The sequence below is a fragment of the Zootermopsis nevadensis genome, unplaced genomic scaffold (assembly GCF_977971745.1).
Source record: "Zootermopsis nevadensis isolate Lab colony 2312 unplaced genomic scaffold, Znev_1.0 Znev_ptg000196l, whole genome shotgun sequence".
NCBI classification, from domain to species: domain Eukaryota; kingdom Metazoa; phylum Arthropoda; class Insecta; order Blattodea; family Termopsidae; genus Zootermopsis; species Zootermopsis nevadensis.
Window position 1 is genome coordinate 1 of NW_028259327.1, and position 20597 is coordinate 20597.

A 20597-nucleotide genomic window follows, 5' to 3' on the forward strand; every position below is an offset into this window, starting at 1 on the left:
GATTTAAAATATATATTTATTATATCACAATATGACGCAACTTTACCATCTCCTGATGATATATGTTTCTAGATTTTCCAAAGTACTCAATAAAATTATTCTTTTTTCCATTTCTGTTTGTTTGTTTGTTTATTTCAAAACCCAGTGTCGTCATTAGTTTTCACATGACAAAACTTCCTCACAATAAGAGTGTTAACCACTTTCTTGTCGAATGTAATGTTCGTCTTCTGGACTGAGGCTTGTAAGTAGATTGTAACATTTTGGATTGACGTACGTCCTCCATCTTCCAGGGTGAAGTGATGATAGATGCAGTATCTTTTACCAGTGTGTTCACGTCCACCTACTTACAAGTTTAATCGACATTCAAACTCAGAAGACAAACACTGACATCTTGTCATGAGAACCTCAGGTCTCATTTGAAATTTGTCATAATTATAATAATTTTTCTGAAAGGCGAAGCTGATTTACACGAGTATAACATACCTTTGAAGCAGAAGAAAAGAAAAGTCAATAATGAAGCAATCATGCAGTTTCAGCTTCTTCTGAAGAATGAAACAAGGGAATCCGTTTATGAAGAAAAGTAGAGAAAGTAGAGAGAGAAAGGTGAGTTTGGTTGTATCGATCAGGGCCCTGAAAACCAACCAGACCACTAACACGGCCCTTTTCAGGGCCCTGATCCATACAATCAAACTCACCTTTCTCTCTCTATTTTCTCTCCCTCTCCCACTCTCGCCCACGTGCTACCATTGGTCCAATCCCATAAATGCTCCCATTGGCTCGGGGCAGGCTACACCTTTCACTTCCCGGCCTATAAACCCAGCACCTCACACCCTATTGGCATATTCATCGCCCTGATGACGGAGGCAGTATGACCTCTGAAGCGTTGGTTAACATTGACCAGACTACACAGCGCAACAACCCAGAAGACAGAAATCTTCATACTCATCGCCCTGATGACGGAGACAGTATGACCTCTGAAACGTCGGTAAACATCGACCAGACTACACAGCACAATAACCCAGAAGACGGATATCTTCAAGATACAAGCTCCTTCTTCTTCACTGTGTATTATTACCCCTGCATAGATCATCCATCCTGTAAGTAAAAATAATATATTATGATATTAAAAGGAAACACTGTCATATAGTTAAGCAGTGTTATTCTACTGACGAAATAAGCAACAGAAACATGTGAACTATCTATTTGTTAGCTAAACAACCAAATCATGCACACAGCAAGCTAATAAATGAAAGTGCTGGCACACAATATAAAAAAAAACAGACTAGAATTGTATTCTCGTGAGCCTACTGACAAGGCAACACTTTTAATGCTGCAGAAGTTAACTATTAATCTGTATTTCATGATAACAGGTACACAAACTTAGTCGGTAAACAACGAACTTTTAAAACTCTTAAAATGGCATTGCAGGGGCTGGAAAAGATTTACCACTCACAGAATAGCAAGTATAATTTATGCAATATAAAGCATTAATGTGCACACATGCAGGCACACGTATGCGCACACACAACATCCTATCCAACTTCAAACTTTTCACCAAATGTAACAGCAAAAAAGATTAAATATTCCAAGAACCCTCCAACCCAACCAGACACTGAAGATGAACGTGGTTGATACAGAGAAGAGGCTTAGTATTCTATCTTGCTCTTAGTTTATTTAGTACCTGTGTATTGTAACATCCCCATGGGACTGAATGGCGGATACGCGTTGTGCGGTGAGGAAGATAAACTGGAAGTCTGTCTTCTGTCGGGGATGGTTCGAAAGTAAATTCATGATCCTTTGATGATTCATCATATCCTGAAATATAAAATATTTAACTAAAGAAGCAACAAAAACCTTAAAACAAGGACTTACAAAATCACCTATGAAATGCCAATGTAAGGATAACATTTATACAAAGCCTACTCTGCTTCCTATAAATCATGTGGCCTATTTATTCGTTCTACGTGTCGTCTGGTGACGGCGTAGCTTACAGTTCTCATACAATTTACTCTGAATACCATGCATGGCACAGGTCACATTTGAGGATTATGTCTACGATACCTCAGTCTTTGTGGAAATCACTATATTAAAATTAAAATTAAAATATGGTGTATACAGTCACACGCTAAAGTTAGAAATGTATTCCAACTATGAATTTGTGACTCATGAATTCAGAGTGAAAAGCAAACTAGAAGGGATTTATGTACAATGATTCTGTCAAAATAAATACATTAACATCATCACACAATTCTGTTGGCCATACACATTTGAAAATATGCAAAATACTGGGCAAATAAATTGTAAAATATGGTACAAAAATCGATAAGGTGTAACATATACAGAAGAAGAATGCAGACCAGATACAGCGCAGAATTAAAACAAACAAGGCAGAGTTACAAGGGAACCAGGGAGATGCTGGCAAGGTGATGAGGCTGATAAAGGCATTAAGATACTTAATCCATGAAGACGAGAAGGTATAAATGAATGAGAAAATGAAAGCCACAAACAATCATTCAAGGCAGAATTGGCACAATGCCTGTACCAAGTACCACAAACTAATTTCTAGGTAACAGGAAACAAGAACAAAAGGATTTGCGAAGTCCTATTTCTCACTGTATTGTACTCTTTGCTGCTCTTACCGCAGAGAAATAAAATCCATCCAAGATATAGAAAGGTGGCTTAATAGCTTCCCAAAGGGCCATGATTAAACAAACAATGGCGTATGAACAATCTCCTGTAGGCATGATGTCTTCTACATGAGGGTCATTCATAGACGACACTTTCACTTCCAACGTCTGTTTTTGGTGATCAATCTTAATTTCACCCTGCAATCAACATTTGCCAAAATCAAAGTCTCTGAGGAGACACAAACACATTACAAATTAAAAACATAGTTAACAGAACACATAAGAGGCCACAAACATCAAACATCTGATTCAGCTTTCACTATCAAACCCAAAACACTTTTGCCTACATACGATGTAATTTACTTCTATTAATTTTTCACTTAAAATTAAATATCATCCCACCACACGTCTGACAATACGTTGGATTTGAGAGAGACTACTTGTCCATAAAACAGAAAAGTTGAGAAGTACTGTTTTAGAGAAATGTTCTGATTCTTACTTTGCGTCCGCACCCTTGGAGCAAACTCTCGAAAAGGGACTTCACTTGCAAATCAATCATATCACGTGGTTCGATCATGTTTTCTAGATCCTGAAACATACAAAACAGAAACTAAATAACCACAGAAGAAACAGTTCAAATTCCTATAAAATTAGACAACAGCTACTACAGTCTTCAAAAATGCAACTCAAAATACCTGGTAGGGCAGGAGTACCTGAACAGCTGCATTTTCACCTTATCCAGTGAAAAATTATTAGCCACAGTTACTAGGATTCATACTACCCACGTAACAAATATCAACAATTCAGAGGAACATACTGCCTCGATATTTTCAGCCCTAAAGATGGAAGCAGGACGTTCCTCAGGAATGTTGGTATTTACATACAAATCCACATGGATTTACAACCCACAAGACCAATATTTGCGGATTAACAACAACGGCTTCATGAATTCATATTTAACAACTTAACAAATGTTTAACAAGCTAAGAAATGTATGCACAGCGTAACAGTGATGGTCCAATGTCTGTGATGTCAGTTGTCTGGAATCAGCAACAATTGATCCATAACCACTGTGCCCCTGCCAGCAGCTTCCAAAGTCTGATTTCTCACTCAAATGAAAGTAGCATTTTTTAAAAAATGTGCATTTCTCATTTAATAGTACCACACCAAAGGAGTTGCACTGAAGTGGCACTTAATCATTGATTGCAAATGACACCGAGTTTATTACTTTCACTTACATCAAAACTTGATGTTGCAACTTCCAGTGCAAAATTTACAAGTGTAACTCATACTATTACAAAGATTTAACAAAATGTAAGCAAGCACGATAAATATGAAGTTGATGCAATGTTGCAATGTGTAGTCTGGTTGAAACTCGCCTACATCGCAGAGGCGCTTAATGCCTCCGAAACGTTGGTAAATTTCTACCATAACCTAGAAGACAAGTCACCTGATTTCTGGCTGCTTGCACATTACAATCTGCACAAATAGAAAACATTCAAATACAATCTTATTCTTCTTCAGTTGGTGGACCCTGGCTTCCTTACATACAATACAAAATTTTCCTGCCTTATTTTACTTCCCCTGAGTATTACAATTTTTAATAGTAAATGAGTAGTAATTTCTCTGGAATAAACACAGCATAAAACAAACAACCATTGCAGCAGTGTAGTTACCATGTGCTTTATACACAGGAGGTCCCTGGTTCAAATTTCAGCCTGGAGACCTATTATCCTGAGACTTCCCTCAGTCCTTCCAGGCACATCCTGGGTCAGTACCTTAAATTAGGTGAGGACAAGATAGCACTCCCTCCACACCCTTTCCCATCCATTATATATCATCTAATGCCATAAAGTCTTAACTAGTAGCTAATGACAGTGGCGAAAAATAAACCACAAACAAATAAAAATATAATTTTTAAAGCAAGTGACATCCACAAAATCCGTCACCAACGGCGTATTTCCTGAAAGGATAAACAGAAAGTGGGGATGAAATTCGAGTTTCTCACAGAGAACAGGTGAGTATCAAAGTCATGGAAGAACATATTTCCTCCAGTATGTTCCTCCAAGACAAAAGGTACCCACCTACAAACCCACATGGCAACAGACAGAAAATGGGATCTCAAGCCAAGTTAATTGTAAATTTGTCTGAATAAAATAAAACTGGTACTGCTGTTCAGTCTGATATGCATTCACTACAGCGCAGATGCAAATAAGTGCATTACACAATTTAATCATTTAAAGAGGAAATGACAGCCATCTGAATTGTAAAAAAGTTGTAACAAAACTCATTCTATTGTAAACATTAATCAACATTTGAACAGAATAACAACCTCTTTCTTAGATATTAAGGGACGGTAGACGGTAGACTACTGTCCCTTAATATCGGACACACAACACATCACTTACAACCCAATATAAAACATCCAAGCACAACCTCCAAATTTAAAGGAGAGACAAAACTTAAAACCAAACAAATCAATATACGCAACGCAAGATGTACAACAGTTTTTAAAATTGATAGACCTGATGATGATGTAATACACATTGAAACATGTCGTCAATACAAAAAATGTAACAAGATACTCTTTCTTAGAGTTTAAAATGGTAGTGACCTTTCGTTTATTTGACATCGACTCTGCACATGACCATTTTATTTGTCCTACCTTCCTTGCCTTCATAAAGAATTTGTACTTCTGAGAACTGCTACTGTTTAGGAATTCCAGGACATCTTCCCGATTCAGAATTGTTACAGGATTGTCAATTTGTATGTTGAATGCTGAAACAATTTTGTCCAGTTCTTCTTTTTTCCTGGAAATTACTTCACCTGCAACAGGAAACAAGTGAGAAATGATATACACAGTAATGTAACCCACTGACCCAAATGTGATCAACTGCTACTCCAAACAAACTATTTCATTGAGACGGTCGGGACCTGGTGCCAATTTAACGAAGATGAAAGGATAGGCAATGTGCCACTTACAGAAATCTTCAATATTTAAAAGCTGTAAATTTTGTAATATAGTAGAGTCAATCGAGACTATTAGTTTGAATGGAGTACAGTACATAAATCTTGTAAATCAACCTTCACCCAAGTTATTAATTCAATACATCAAGTAACGCGAGTTGAAATAAACTGAAACTTCCTATATAATGCTGTATATGGAGGAAGACCAACAGGACTCTCAGAAAAGAAGAAGCCTAATATGACACTTTTACGCAATTTCAGTAAAATGGGCCTGAAATCTGCGCATCTTTTTAAACAGCCAAAAATAGAACATATTTGAAACAAATATGACGAAACAGACATTTACACATAATCAGTGTGCATGGTAAAATGCCCTCTTAAAACACATATACAATCAGGAAGGGGACAAGTCATATTTTATTTATAAAAAACTAATTGTTTAAAGATAACAAATTTCTTGTTGAGAGCATCCAATATATGAGATGAAGGAAAAGCAGAGGGAAAGAAAGCCCAGTACCTTCTTCTGACTTTATTTCGTATGTGCCGCGACCAGTTGCATCGAAGCGTCTCCTTACAATTATATGGTCACCATATTGTTCTCTCTCGTAATTAAGGTGACCAGTATTCTTCAATGTCACTTCGATGGTAGCAGTGACTTTACCCTTCTTTATAAATTCTGGAAGAAACAGGAACAATTCTAAAATTCTGATACACACACTTAATCTTCCTTCCAATATCATATGAAATAAAATTAAAGTTTTGGACCAAATCCACTGTTCATTCAGTATTAGGTTAACTGAGGGGATCCTTCGCAATTCTCATGTTCTCTAATTCAGTCATTTGGGCTTGATGATATTAAACATCACGATCTTACAAAATTTACTTAATGGGTTGGCAATAAATACCATGGTATAATTTTTTTCATCAGTGCAGGAATGGTAAGTCATGGTAGGAGAATATCCAGCGCACAATATGCTGGATCTTCTCTGCCCCCTGAGTTACCAAGCTCACACATGTACACACTATGAATTATTTTATATAATCAGATTAAAGAAATTTAAAAACATAAATAATATGTACTGGGAAATTAGTTTTAAGGGAAGATAAGAGATGACAAATTTCAGTTCATTACCTGTGTAGACTGTACACTCAGACTTTTCAGACTGGACTAAATTCAAGCTAGATAAGCAAAGACTAAACCTATGACCTTAGCAACTTGTTACAATATGTTACCTTTCAAAGAGGTTCCTCTCTTAATAGCTCTTGGGTTACCTCCCAAACCAAGTACAAGAGCATAAACTATCACAGTTTTGCCACTGCCATTCTTCCCAAAAACAAAATTACCTCTTCCGTTCAGACGAACCTCCAAGGATGAGTGGCACATGAAATTTGTTATGTATATTTTTTCAATGATCCCAGATTTTGGTTCCTGTAATGTCAATATTCTTTTAAAATAAAATTGCAGTAAACTCTACAAATGAGGCAAACTTGTCCCTGAGCACTAGAACCATGCTAGTTCAGTTGCAACACATCAATCACATTTATAATAATCAATCTTCAGGGGCTCCTATAATGTATAAAGTTCCACACTTTTCTGTCAATTCATGACACACAGATTGAAACTTCAATCTGCAGTACAACAAAAGTGGAACTCCAAGATCCAAATTCTTAAAATGTTCACACATGAATACACGACTTAGAAGAAACCCAGGCACCAAAACAAATATTTAGTAACATGGCAACCTGGTACATATTATAATTTATGCTCTGCGTGTGTAATCATGTGCCTATAAATAAGGACTCATATACACCAGTTACATAGAACTCACATTTGAGGGGTGTCCACTAGAACTGGATTCGTCTCCGTCATTATCTCTTCGGAATTTAGAGGTGCTCGGTGCATCGTCTGATTCTCGAACTCGCTCATCTCGACTGCCAGAGTTCTTTTGTTCAAGTGAAGCTCCTTTCACATTCATTTTTAAAGATGACCTACAGAATCAGAAACATGTGAGAACTACAACTTTACTTCTTAGATAATTTCATAAAAATGTAACAAACTTAATTTGACAGACTTCAACACAACTTACATGCGTAATACCTGTCTCATATAAACCGTACTTCTTGAATGAATTATCCTAGAAATAAGATAGAACTTTCTTTCTGCTGTTACGTCCTCCCTTACATCCAAACTAAGTAACCACATCTAAACAATTACTCATAAAACACACAAAATATGTAGCTTAAACTCAAATTTTAAATATTTCACGATACTGTATCACATCACTACTCGCTTACACAGGCCCACCTGACTCAATTCTCATTCAGCTAGACACTAGATGTACGTAATTTTTAATAGGTCTTATTTCATAAGGAATTCAAGAATAAACAAATATGCAATTTCCACATTTACTTCTAGTCAATCAACATAATCTGGACATGTGAAGGCCAGAGTGAGCGAGCAATTTCGCATGAGATACGGGTCAAATGCCATTTTTAGATCAATGAAATCTAAAATCCTACAATGAGCTGGGTTTATGGCTTGAAATAGAAATCTAAGGAATTCACACTGAATTTCTTGGTAAACATCAATTTGGAAGGCACGTACTTGGAGGAGCTGGTAATTATATAATTCCCCGTGTTACATGATGGTGTTCGCTCGACTCGCCACCAAAGTCAATTTCCATTTATGCCTGTGTCCTGCCAGTGGTCTCCTTACTTCAAACATGAGGTACACATTTCATATACCTCCAATGCGCGCTACATGTCTCCTCCATCAAGCCCTCCTAGATTTTATTATCGTAACAATATTTTTGAATACGCTGGATACTACGTGCAGAACGTAAAGCCTTTGTGTTTGCATTTCTGTACAAAAAGTGCTCAAAATCGTTTATATCGAGGGGAAAGTATGGAATTTGACATAAACCGACCAGTCCAAAAAAAGAATATTAATTAACAAGAAACAGAACAAGGGGGAACAAATTACAAAATATTCTATCAACTGGTTTCAAGGCACACATTTCTTTCTACTCGGATCCCAAATACATCCATCCACATTCAATTCGACTCGAATGTAGAGAAGTTTACACAGCCCTGTTTTAGTTGCAAAGAATAACAACATACTAGGTCTCTCTTCACACACGAACATGTTTTGGTCATTTAAAATTACGTAACTTCAGTATCGCAAACCAGACAGCGTCGAATGACAGAATAATTAGTTAATAATTAACCGGAAAGTATTCAGGATGGACGGCCAGTGGCGTAGTTTAAGGTACCATCCAGGCATCTTCCTGGAGATACTGAGGAAAATCATGAAATACCTCCATCAGAAAGCACGGTCTTTGGGCTGAGAACAGAGCCTCACAAATACGAAACCCGAACTGTAATTATGTGACTGCGATGATGTTCTTTGTCACTGAACAAGTAGACCTATTTTCTATACGTGTTTGAGGATTCTTACGTTAGTAAGGGAAAATTGACTGCATAAAAACGTAACAAATGGCTGCTCAGTCAATATGTTCTTGAAGAAAGGTACATTTATCATTAATTATATTACAAAAATAACGTTATATAAATCAATAATGGACTGAATCGTTTCCTTGGCTTTATAAACTCGTCATTAAAGAAAAACTAAGATGATTTTGGTAAGATCTGAGTTCCCCACGGCGACGAGTATGATGATGGGGGCACAAGGATCTGAAACGGCGGTCAATATCTACCAAACTATAAACGGCTTCCGTACAGACTAAACTTTTAGACGACTAATAGTGCCTTCCACTGACGTTAAATTGTTTCGACGGGTAAGATCGAGCGAGTTCACCCGGTGACTGCCACGACTGCACACTGGCCGGCAGAAAAGCAGCTCATTCATTACAATTGCAGTGCCTAATTGGGCACCTCCAAATACAAATTAGAGAAAAATCCGGGCCAGCCTTGTGACATATTCTGGCCTCCTGACGATAACTGACAGATACAATGACCTGAATGTTAACGCCATCCGCAAGTTAAAAATGAACTCGGACACGCTGTCAAAAATGTATCCCCTTTTAAACCGTTGCTCTAACACTTTTAAGTTTTTCATTCGGGCTACTACGGCAACCGCTGCTCGTTGTTGTCCCCATTTTAAAGAAGAACAATTAGGATTCTCTTAGCTCGAATGTGACTCCGATGCAGTTCGAAGAGCCTCACACAACAGTTAAATGGAGTATTCTAATTGTGACTGCGCGTGGTACGTGCAGCGCGTCCTTCGTTCGCGGATGAAAACGGCACCTGATGTGGAGGGCAGCTGCTAATACTTTAAAGGTTGCTGTGTATGCGAGTGGAAATGTATATGGATTCTGAAAGACTAAATATAATTAATTCATCAACACAAATTACAGGACAGAATTTAGCAATTAGTAAAACTCTTACTGGTGAATACCATAACATAAGTGTAAAAGTTTCAACCTGTAGTTTAATATCACCTTAGCTGTACACACAGCCACGTTGTTCACGATCTCGCAGTTTAACAGCTTTCAGTAGAGGGACAAAAATGTTTGGTACTGGTGAACAGTTGTAATTACAACTAATACTTTTGCTGCAATGTCACTGACAATTAAAAAAACTGGCACAAGAACAAATACAAATAAAAGCTTTCTTACTCAGACTAGTGACAGAGTCCTCAAGCAATACGGTACGATCCCTAACTCACAAAGCAAGATGCAATCAAGCCATGGCCAGTGCATGCCTTTCAAATTCCAATGCAATGCCAAATGTAGAATGACTTTCAATAAAAGATAATCATCACAAGGCACAGAAAGTATGATCCCAAAATCCTAACAAGCTGTCTTTTTATACTAAAACACATAAGCTCCATTAGGCCCTCATGCTATTGTCATTAAAGAAAAAAGTAACCATATTTATTCCTCTGTTACTTTAATAATGCTTTGTCATTTCCGAGGAACACTTATCATAAACTGGCAGGAACATTGTAAATTATAAATTGTACAGAATACAGCAATACCCAGAGGAACTGAGGAAAATAATGAAAACTGAAAAGTTAGGGTATCAGATTTGAATCCTGAGACTATGGTGAACTGGAAAGAGAGTAAAACAAAGCAGCTGTGGCATATTTTGTTATATAGTTCACTGGAATGATGAGAAAACATCAGTCTTGACACCTGTAACCAATTTCAGGATGTAAGCCACATACAGCGGTATAAATTTTTCCTATTAATTATAGTTAATACATTCATTCCTCAATTTTTAAAGGCAGATATTCCCTTTTTTATTGCTACATATATAAAAATTAATTTCATACTCATTTAGAGAAAAATTATTATCGATATGGTAACGTGATACATTCACATACTAAATAAAACCTACAAGTAAATATGTAGTACACACACATTTAATATAATGAACACTGCTAATTTGATACTAATTAAAACAAATTATATAAACAACAAAATTATTATTCTTTAACCCACTGCTCCTCAGACTGTACAAGAAGAAAAACACAGTGAAATGTCACCTGTAATTTTAAACTGGGTTTAAGGCACTACAATCTACTGTTTAAAATGTTTTAAAAATAAATTTAAATGGTGGCATTTGACATCAATATATGACGATTCACTTGTGGGTACAAGTCGATTGCTGAGGTACCAACTGAGAAGCTACAGAATTAAATATGCTATCTTGTTATTTGTTTCATAGAGATCCTTGAAACAGCAAAGAGCATTCTCAGATTTTTTTGTTCAATATTTGGACCAAATACGTATGCTGCAGGACCCTTGTAAGGGGGGGAGACATTTAGACAGGGGTAGGGGTGATTTGACTGAAGAGTATCAATGGGATTAGCAGAGCAAGGTATTGTATCACCTGCCTGGAAAGAGTAGTAAACTATAGCACATCCCACAGTACTGCAGTATGATACAGCTTGCTTTTATGATATATAAAGAGTTCAATTTCTTCCCAATAAAAAATGACAATCTCATAAACTCGTGGGTATTTTAAGTAGAGCTGAAGTCTGAACTTCATTCCCTCAAATATATACACAGTCATAATGATATAAACAGGGGCATTTTAAACTGCCTTTAGACTGTTTAGTCCGATTTTGACATTCTGCAGGAAAACAAAATTCCTTTTAATTATTCCAAATTGTTTGAAAATTTCAAGTGAATCTTAGTTAGAGAATCCTTTCCTTAAAGTGGATGATTAGGTTAAAAATTAATCTTTGACGTACTGTCAAGCCTTAGAAGCATTTTGGACATACACAGTGCTATTTGTCTGAATATACAAACATTATAACAATATCATGACACAACAGGACCATATAGTCCTATTCAACCAACCACACACACACAAATTAATGGGACACTTAACCCTTAAAGCTTAGGAACATTTGTTCACACAGATCAACGCTTATATCGTCCAGTAACCGAGACCTTCAACAAAATGATGGACACCAAGAGAATTCAATGGATGTCATGGTATTGGCCAAATTTTATTTTAGATTTTAATTGAATTATTCTTATTACCAGATGCCATACTGCCACAACAAGCTGGTTCAATTTCACTGTCAAATGAGATTACTTCATCAGAGACACTCTTCAAAATTAGATGTTCTCTATTTCGTTCCTCAAGTTTCAACTAAACGTAACTTCAATACATATGTCAGTTTCTGTAAACATACGACGTAGGTCATTTACAGTATTCAAACTTCCAAAACAACAAAAATCACGCAACTACAAACAATGAATGAAGTATTATTTGTTGTGGCAACATTGCGTGTTTCATCTAGCTTACATTCAGATGTCACTGACAAGACATCATCCCCATGTGATCTTTTGGTAAAAATAACTTTCATAGGGTTGGTAATCTTAATTTCAATTTCGGAGTTGTGTGTGTGTTTGCTTACAGTTCAAAAAAATATATTCTAATTCATATGAAATTTGAAGTGCTTCTTCCTGGAAACCAAGAAGATATTTTAGAAAAGTCAAAAACTCAGTCCTGAATTTGAGTGCTGGTGATGGTGCTTCCTGTTGCTTGGAAACTAGACATGAAAGGACAGTGCCATGACCGAAATTGCTTTTTTCAATAAGCAGACCACAGTAAAAATGGCTGCAACTCCAAAAACAGAGATACGGGTGAGAAATGGCCAATGAATTTTGCTTACAAAACATCTTGTTCCTGCTCATAAGGTTCTTTTACATGCCATAAAACTATGACATGAGACCGCCGGCTTTACTTCCCCTCTGAAGAAAGTTTTATCATCCTTAAAAGTCCACCGACCTTGGCTGGGTTTGAACCCGAGAACCCTGGGTCCAGTGGCGAAAACGCAAACCACAAGTCCACTGAGGGCAACTTAAAAGTACAATAGTCAAAACAAACAGGTAAGCAGATTAATACGGAGCAATCACATTATTACACATTATCAGACTTTCATCTCATCATGCTGACTTAAGAAGCAAGTAATGAATTCCCTATTTCTACCTGCTGACTCAGACGACTCCACCTTGATGTAGTAGCCTCCACATCTGATTTCACTGTCTGTGACATGATGCCATCATCCACAAAATGACGTCCAATATCCTGGATCTTGGCCAGGCGAGCTTCTGGATGATTTCGAATGTAGTTTTCAAGGTCCTTCAAAAGAATTGCTAAATCATTTACTTTCACAAAACATAAAAGTAGCTATAGTGACTTCGAAAGCGATCCAGGAATGACACTTTTTAGGATATAAGCCAAAAGACCGATCATTTGCAGGAATTCCATAATCTTCAAACACAACTCCATATAAATTGTTTGTTCTTTAATGTGTTTACTCATCAAGGAGATGTGCAGAAGACTGAAATAAGAATTATAACCTTGCAAGCTACCCTGAAAGACCATTTCCTCAGAACTCACTCTGATCCATAAATTTCAACAAGAGATGTGAAAATGAATATAAGCCAGTTCAGAATGTAACTGCTACATAGCCTGCAGATATGGAGTCTTCTCAAAGGTTTCAAACTCAGTTATTCTGACCGAGGATTTTTGTGGGGTCTCCTTAGTATTTTCACATAAATGCAAGAAAACTGCCCTAAAGTAGACTCTCCCCTCAAAACTACCCTACTCCTATTCATTCAGTTACGAGGGAAAAAAATGTGTTAATGCCTGCACTCATCACCTTCACAGTAAATAGTCTACATGCATTATCCTCAGAAGGTAAATTTCAGATTCACTGAATATGTAACATTTGAGGTTTCCACAGTGACAAATCCAAAGACAATGATCACTGGTAAACTTATACCAGACCACAGAAGACAGCCATCTTATGTCTGGTCATCTGACTAAGTGATTTCCCTAATCGCTTCTCTAGTTTGTCCAACCAATCCATTTCTTGGGCAACCAAAGCTGATTAAGGAAAATTCTCATATTTTATTCAATTACAGAAATTTCAAAAAAACAAAAACAGATGATAGCTGAAAATAAACTATAAACTCTTGCCTGACTTACAACATAACATAAAGTCACCTGGTAATTAAACAATATCTTACTATTAAATAACACACGTAACATTTATGCACACTGAGTGGAAACATAGTGAGTATGCATATACTGAAAAACGTGAAATGATTCAGCATCTGTGCGTCAGTCACCAAGATCCAGTTATCATCTGACTTACTCATCACCCAAATGACGGAGGCTGCAAAGCATCTCAGCAATATTATGGTAAAATTAGGATGAGCGAAGAAACATAACCAGACTTTTCAGTAAGTTTGTTGAAGGAATCTGAGCAGTTGTAAGAAATGTGTGTCTTCCAAAACAATTCATCGAAGATCTCAATGGAAGCCCAGCGACACCAGAAACAAAAAGATCACAACATCAAAATGCTGATACGTTTTTCTAATTTCAACAGAAACAACCATTATAAAACTGTTAATATTTCTCCATAAATTCAAAATCACAGGATGTATCATTTAGAGGTTATGAATCTCGATGTAAGGTCATGTGTCGTACTTGCAATTTACATTTCTTAAAAACTAGCAGAACATATGAAATAAGCAATATTGCTATAGACATCTGCAACATTTCAGAAATATCTTTGACAGAAGAAACAATTAGCAGACCTCAAATAGGTAAGCTGTTTCAAAATTTAAAAAAAAATAAAATGACTTTCATCGAAGATACTGAAATTTTACAGTCCAACAGTAAAGCAGATAAAAAGTTATACAAATTAGGGGACTTGTTTACAAATAAATCAGACATCTCACCAAATGTAAGTTAATAAGGATGGATTCTCATTCTGATACAAAATCTTAAGAACCAACATACTGCTGCAAAAGTTGTCTCATCTGCTGACTTACAAGCGGAAGTAGAGTCAAGTCAATGTGTCAAAACTCCTGGAAAACTTCAGAAAGAACCTTATTTCCTTTCCAAGAAAATCAGAAGTGATAAAACAATGGTTCATGGGAACCCCAAAACAAATCTTCAAAATTAACAGGTCTAGTATGATGAATCATAAAAGAGGCCAGACGAGTTCACTCAAATGCAAGGAGCACGTAGAATGTCCTCCTCTTTTGATGTAAACAGAAATCTGTATTGGGAGTTTATTTCATATATAAGTTTTTCTAAATAAAATGTTGTGATTGCTTTCTTCACTCTGTTGTTTGTGCAGAAATTTCTGACAACCATTCCGGCTGTTGCGCATTTCTTAACATATTCCTCCGCATTTAGTATTGCGCGACTTTTCGTTCTTCCAAAAACTCAATTTAGAATTCAAAGCGAAAAGGTTTCGATGACATCAATGAAATAAAGGGGACAATCAAAGACTAGGTTTTCAAAATTCCACAGCAACTTATAAAATTACAGAAGCTCGGTATTTGCTGTAACAGGTTTGAAAGGGTACTTCCAAACAGAACAGCATCAAATAAGTACTGAGATAAAATTTCAGTATGGAAATTTAACTTGTCACATCTCGTGACACTGGCTATTAATGAAACAATAGGAATGTGATTCCTCACAGAAACTGCAGGATACAGAATGCCGGATCTTAAATGTAACAAAGATAATACAGAAGAACCAATAATAAATATGAGGACAACATGAAAACTATGAAAAGATGCATGAGAACAGAATTCCAAAGCAACTTTATCAACATAAACCGAAGAGTAGAACAATCCAGGAATGCCTGAAAAAAAAAACAGAATAACTTTAATCCCTGTATATGGGGCAGGCCAAAACTTAATCCATAATGTTGATGTTGATCACGATGAGACGAAACACCTTCAAAAACCAAAGATGATAAATTCAAGTTTTAGATCCTTTACAGCAACACATTCATAAAAACAGGCCAAATCTTTGGCAAGATGAGAGGACAGTATTACTTTTGACAACTTATTCCTGTCCGAAAAAACAAATAACAGTGTTCAAACATTTACCACAAGAAAAAATCTTAAAGAAATTTAATTTTCAATCATACATACACAAACAATAACAGTAGAGATTCTTGGGCAATGACATTCCAGGCTTTTTACAAAAATAAAGTATGTTACAAACATATTTCCAACTCAGTCCTCAGTTATGAAGATGGCGATATGCGTTCAACCCACGAACAAAGGACAAGTAGCGGCTTTGTCATTACGCGTGAATCGAGTGAAGTTATTTACTTCTCAGAATGGCACGTGTAAAATACCCACAATATTAATGCATAAACGTACTCAATTTCCCTTGCCCAAGTCACATACATTCGAATATGCAGTCAATTTCTAGCGTTCTTCTTCCAATCACCGCCCGCACAACATTCGCAAACAACTCAACACAACACAACCTCAAATTGCAAAAAACGAATATGAACGTACGTTGCAGCGTCTTAAAGGATAACCGAATGACAACAGGAAAACCATAACGATCCACACTGCAATGAATATTCTGATTTAATACCTGGGTCCAAGAGTTACGAAGGGAACTGACCCTCAAAACACAACGAAACTAAAACAAGGCGGGGTCCTGCGCAAGCGCAAGACATCGTCACTTGCCACCAGTCACAAGTTTCGTGCAAGCAAGCCGCTCTCTCTCTCTCTCTCTAACCGAATTGCTCATGACTGAGCATCCTGACCCCACATGCGTTGCTTCAATAGGCCGTGTTCAATACACTCTCAATAAAGTATCACCACGGTACATAACACAGGAAAGCCGATTTCACTGCACTACACATCACTAGAAAATTATCAGGTCAAGACTTCCGATACACCTGGTGGTTTACTTTCATACTTTTACAGGTTCCCTGTGCTGAAAGAAATATTCTCTGTACATCAGAGAGAAGTAATGATGAACACTTACCCTTTAGACGGGCCGCTGGCACACGCAGCTGGATCTTCCTGCAAGCCAGACAGCTGATCCTGAACAACATGCTTTACTCTCTTTCTTGATGGACCAGGTTCCATTGCTGTGAACATACAACATGTATAAAGAAAATACAAGCAGTTTTCATCTAGGATTTGACATGGGCAATGGAATTTGTAATAGTGAATTGATAAGGACACGGTAGTGTTTGAGAATAATATTACGTTAGATCCCAAAACTGCACAGAAGTCTTCTTTTTTCTGACATTCTCAATACAACAAAGTTAAAAAAATAAATCAGTAATCTAAATGTAGGAATGAAACTGTATGAACCATATGTTCCCCTCAACAGAAATCTTCAGTAAAAGGCAAAAGATTTATGCGAATATCAAGGGAAACCTGAGTTTTTAAATAAGCTAAATAATGTAGAATAAAAAATTAGATAAAACCCCAAGCATTTGGGAAATGTGTGATTATTGACGTTGAAAGAAATACGAGTATAATGAAATAACAGTATGTAACGACGCCATGCTGCAGAATTCCGCCCCAAAACATGTAATGACACACACCCTACCACTTACAATCTGGTACCTTGAAACAGTGGGGTGCTTCCTCAAGTATAAACTTTAACCTTTTGCAGCTGAAACTCGTGCAAATAATATTTAAAAATCAACTTTCTTTTTCTAACAAAAAACAGCCTAATCAACTGGTGAATGCTCTTTAGCAAAATTATCAATGCTGATCAGCCTGCAAACTAGTATACCAATTCATCAATGAAGATGAACATGACAAAAATTTAAACCAATGGCAATGGTATATCACCTACGATAGATGTGACAGACATTAAGAGTGTCCCAAGTTACATCTGTCATTTCCATACGGTTATCTCTGCACGAATATCATAAAATGTAAATGTTGTGCATTGAGGGAATTTCTATAAAAGCCCATATTATATTGGACCAAATTGTATCCTTGTATTTAAATACGTGCTCAAAAGCTGTCATTACAATAAAAAAGTCATTCAAATTCTGAATGAAAGTTCTGTAACAAGTGAATAATATGGGCATGTGAATTCTTGCAAAGCAGAAGCAATCTCCTGACCAGCACATCAACATCCAGTCACAATCCCTGCAAGATTTCAACACTGGTATAGTGAAGATAGTTTCAACAAATGTTCTCAAACAAAATGAACAACAGCAAGACCAGCAACGAACATTCACATAAAAGACACACTGCACCTTAAATTCATGGGCAAGGTCTGTGTTGGAAAAGCTGGCAAACAAATCAAAAGAAAACACAAGATACACACACAGATTTCAAATTCGACGTAACATTTGGGTTGTGGGGCTTCCATAAAAATAAATCTGTAACAGGCACAGTATCTTCACTCTCAGTCTGAAGCCATTTTTCAGTTCACTGTCAATCTTTTCAAAACTTCTCATAGCACGCACCATGACATGAACTTTTGATTTCCTCATTTCTTACTAACTCTGGAGAAAGTTTCCCCATAATCAAACCAGTGTTACTGGACTCCCAGAAAACTATGCCCAAAATACGCCATCAGTAGGTCAGCCTGGTATATGGTGTTCTTTCAAGGATGGAATCACTCAATCCCTATCACATACTTTTATTATAAATTCTGTTGCCCATTTTCTGTTCTCAAATTTCCTAAGTACACGAAGCCTTTGTTTTACTGTCAGTAGAATTTTATTATGATTTTCATCCACCTTCTTTAGAACCCCCACCCCCACCCCACAAGTAAGTTGAAGGCCTATTTCACCTGTGCTTATTTAAAAAATTAGTAATGCATGAATATTCCAAACACTCATAATCAGGAGCTTACTGAACAAGTAAGAACCCATAAATTTCTCTTTCATGACATTATGCAATCATAATGTACAAAGTCAACAGATTTCTAGTACTTTCCTTTTGCAACCATGACAGGCCCAATATAGACAAGTTGGTGGGGAGTGGAAATATTCTACTTGAGTGTGCGCTTTGGAATGCAGACAAATCACATATTGGATTAACTGACAATTCATCCTCAAATAGGAATGATCATACCAGACACGGATTACAACTTAATTCAGAAGGCAAGTAGAAGCTTGTGCAACTCACTGCTAATTAGATTAGGTGCAAACTGGATACCTGTAATCACTGATGTAAGATCTAACCCTTCTTTTAGGCTTAAGCCCAAATCTGTCACCAAATACCTGATAGATGTCTACATCAATGCTAATAAACCAGTTCTAAATTCAGAATACAATCAAGATAACAATTCTGTGGTGCACCATCATAACATAAGAGGACTTTCAAACAAAACTGATCAACTATCAGTGTCCATTAATAATAAACACACACCCTAATCTGTGTTTAACCCAACACCAGAGGTAAAACTTGAAAATGTTACTTTTGGAAGTACTTACTCTAGATGAAATATGGTAAAAGAAGGTGCAAGTATTATTGCCAAAAAGAACCTAAAATTTAATTAGATAAATGTATTGTGTCACTAAAATAACAAGAAATAGACGCTGCATTGTGCAATTGGAATCTAAACATTCCAACATATATGTCCTAGCTATATATAGAGCCCCCACTGGCAATGCTGACTTTCCTAAACAAGTTACAAAGCATTATAAATTATCTTTATAAACCTACAGCACAACATCGTCAACTGTGGTCCCATTATCATCAATACAAATTATCTTATTGAAATTTACAATAAAAATGTGTAAAATGCTCGAGTAGCATCTTCCAATGTCATGGCAACAGTTAATTTCCCCATAAGAATCCAAAATTACTCCATCTGATCACGATGTATGACTTCTAGTAATATTAATAATAAAAAATCGATCTCCAGTTATCATAAGTACAGAATACCAATCAGACTCACAAATGAAGACACTATTAAAGAATGTATCTCTCATCGAATGAAAATTGGGAATGAGTATTAAACAGCCTTGATGTAGATTCAAAATTTAACACATTAATAAATAATCTCTTAAAAATGTATAAGCAAGTTTCACCACCAAAACAGTGATAAAATATCTGAAAAGAATGATTGGATCACAAAGATAAAAAAAGATTAACTAATTTGTCAATAGTGGAACAACCAAATAATGAAAATTCACTGCACGAAATATTTTAAAATACTTACTTCCTCGAGGTCTAAATCAGATTAAATGTGAGAATCAGACTAAACAACCTAGAGCAACCCAACAAAATAAAAGCAGTCTGGAAAACATGAAAAAATTAAATCATGGAAATATTCTACAGAAATATTGACCTCATTAATAAAGATAAATGATAATGTAATAAAAAATATTAAGCTCTTAGCAAATTATTTCAATATTTCTTAACAAATACAGAATAGATTAATAATCACGTTGCAAAAAAGAAGCAGAAGACGAACAAAATATGTTAGTTAAACAATCCCAAACACACGAAGTAGAATGATGGCGCCTTCGTCGTCGCGACCAGAGATGACATTATCAGAAACGCAGAGAGAACCACTATTCTCGTCAGCACTTCAAACACATGTGCAATATTTTTTGTTCTTCCTTTGTGTTCAAGTTGATTTTATTTTTCAAATTGTCTCCCTTTCTCTGTTGTTAAACATCAACTTTTCTCATGTTATACTGTTTAGGCTATCTCCATTCATCCTGTCTTGATTTTGCTACAACTGAAAACTATCCCCCTG

The 20597-nt window shown here is 36.3% G+C and overlaps 1 protein-coding gene and 1 pseudogene across 10 annotated transcripts; both read right to left on the reverse strand.

Annotated features, from left to right (window-relative positions):
• Positions 1 to 110: 110 nt before the first annotated feature.
• Positions 111 to 20184, reverse strand: LOC147870802 (structural maintenance of chromosomes protein 6-like). Of its 10 annotated transcripts, none has more exons than XM_087341903.1 (10): positions 20055 to 20184; positions 16896 to 17001; positions 7424 to 7583; positions 6828 to 7023; positions 6112 to 6270; positions 5293 to 5453; positions 3127 to 3216; positions 2640 to 2825; positions 1682 to 1815; positions 111 to 1095 (listed from the first exon to the last, which is right to left on the reverse strand). In XM_087341903.1, the coding sequence occupies exons 2-10, from the start codon at positions 16997 to 16999 to the stop codon at positions 1059 to 1061; spliced, it is 1227 nt and encodes a 408-aa protein (XP_087198029.1). In that variant the 5' UTR covers positions 17000 to 17001; positions 20055 to 20184; the 3' UTR covers positions 111 to 1058. The 10 variants fall into 10 exon arrangements, with proteins under 10 accessions (XP_087198029.1, XP_087198030.1, XP_087198026.1 ...); XM_087341904.1 differs by lacking the exon at positions 20055 to 20184 and adding an exon at positions 19791 to 19839 and having other exon boundaries at positions 6939 to 7023; XM_087341900.1 differs by lacking the exon at positions 20055 to 20184 and adding an exon at positions 19791 to 19839.
• LOC147870803 (U5 spliceosomal RNA) lies at positions 17192 to 17304 on the reverse strand (annotated as a pseudogene).
• Positions 20185 to 20597: the final 413 nt, after the last annotated feature.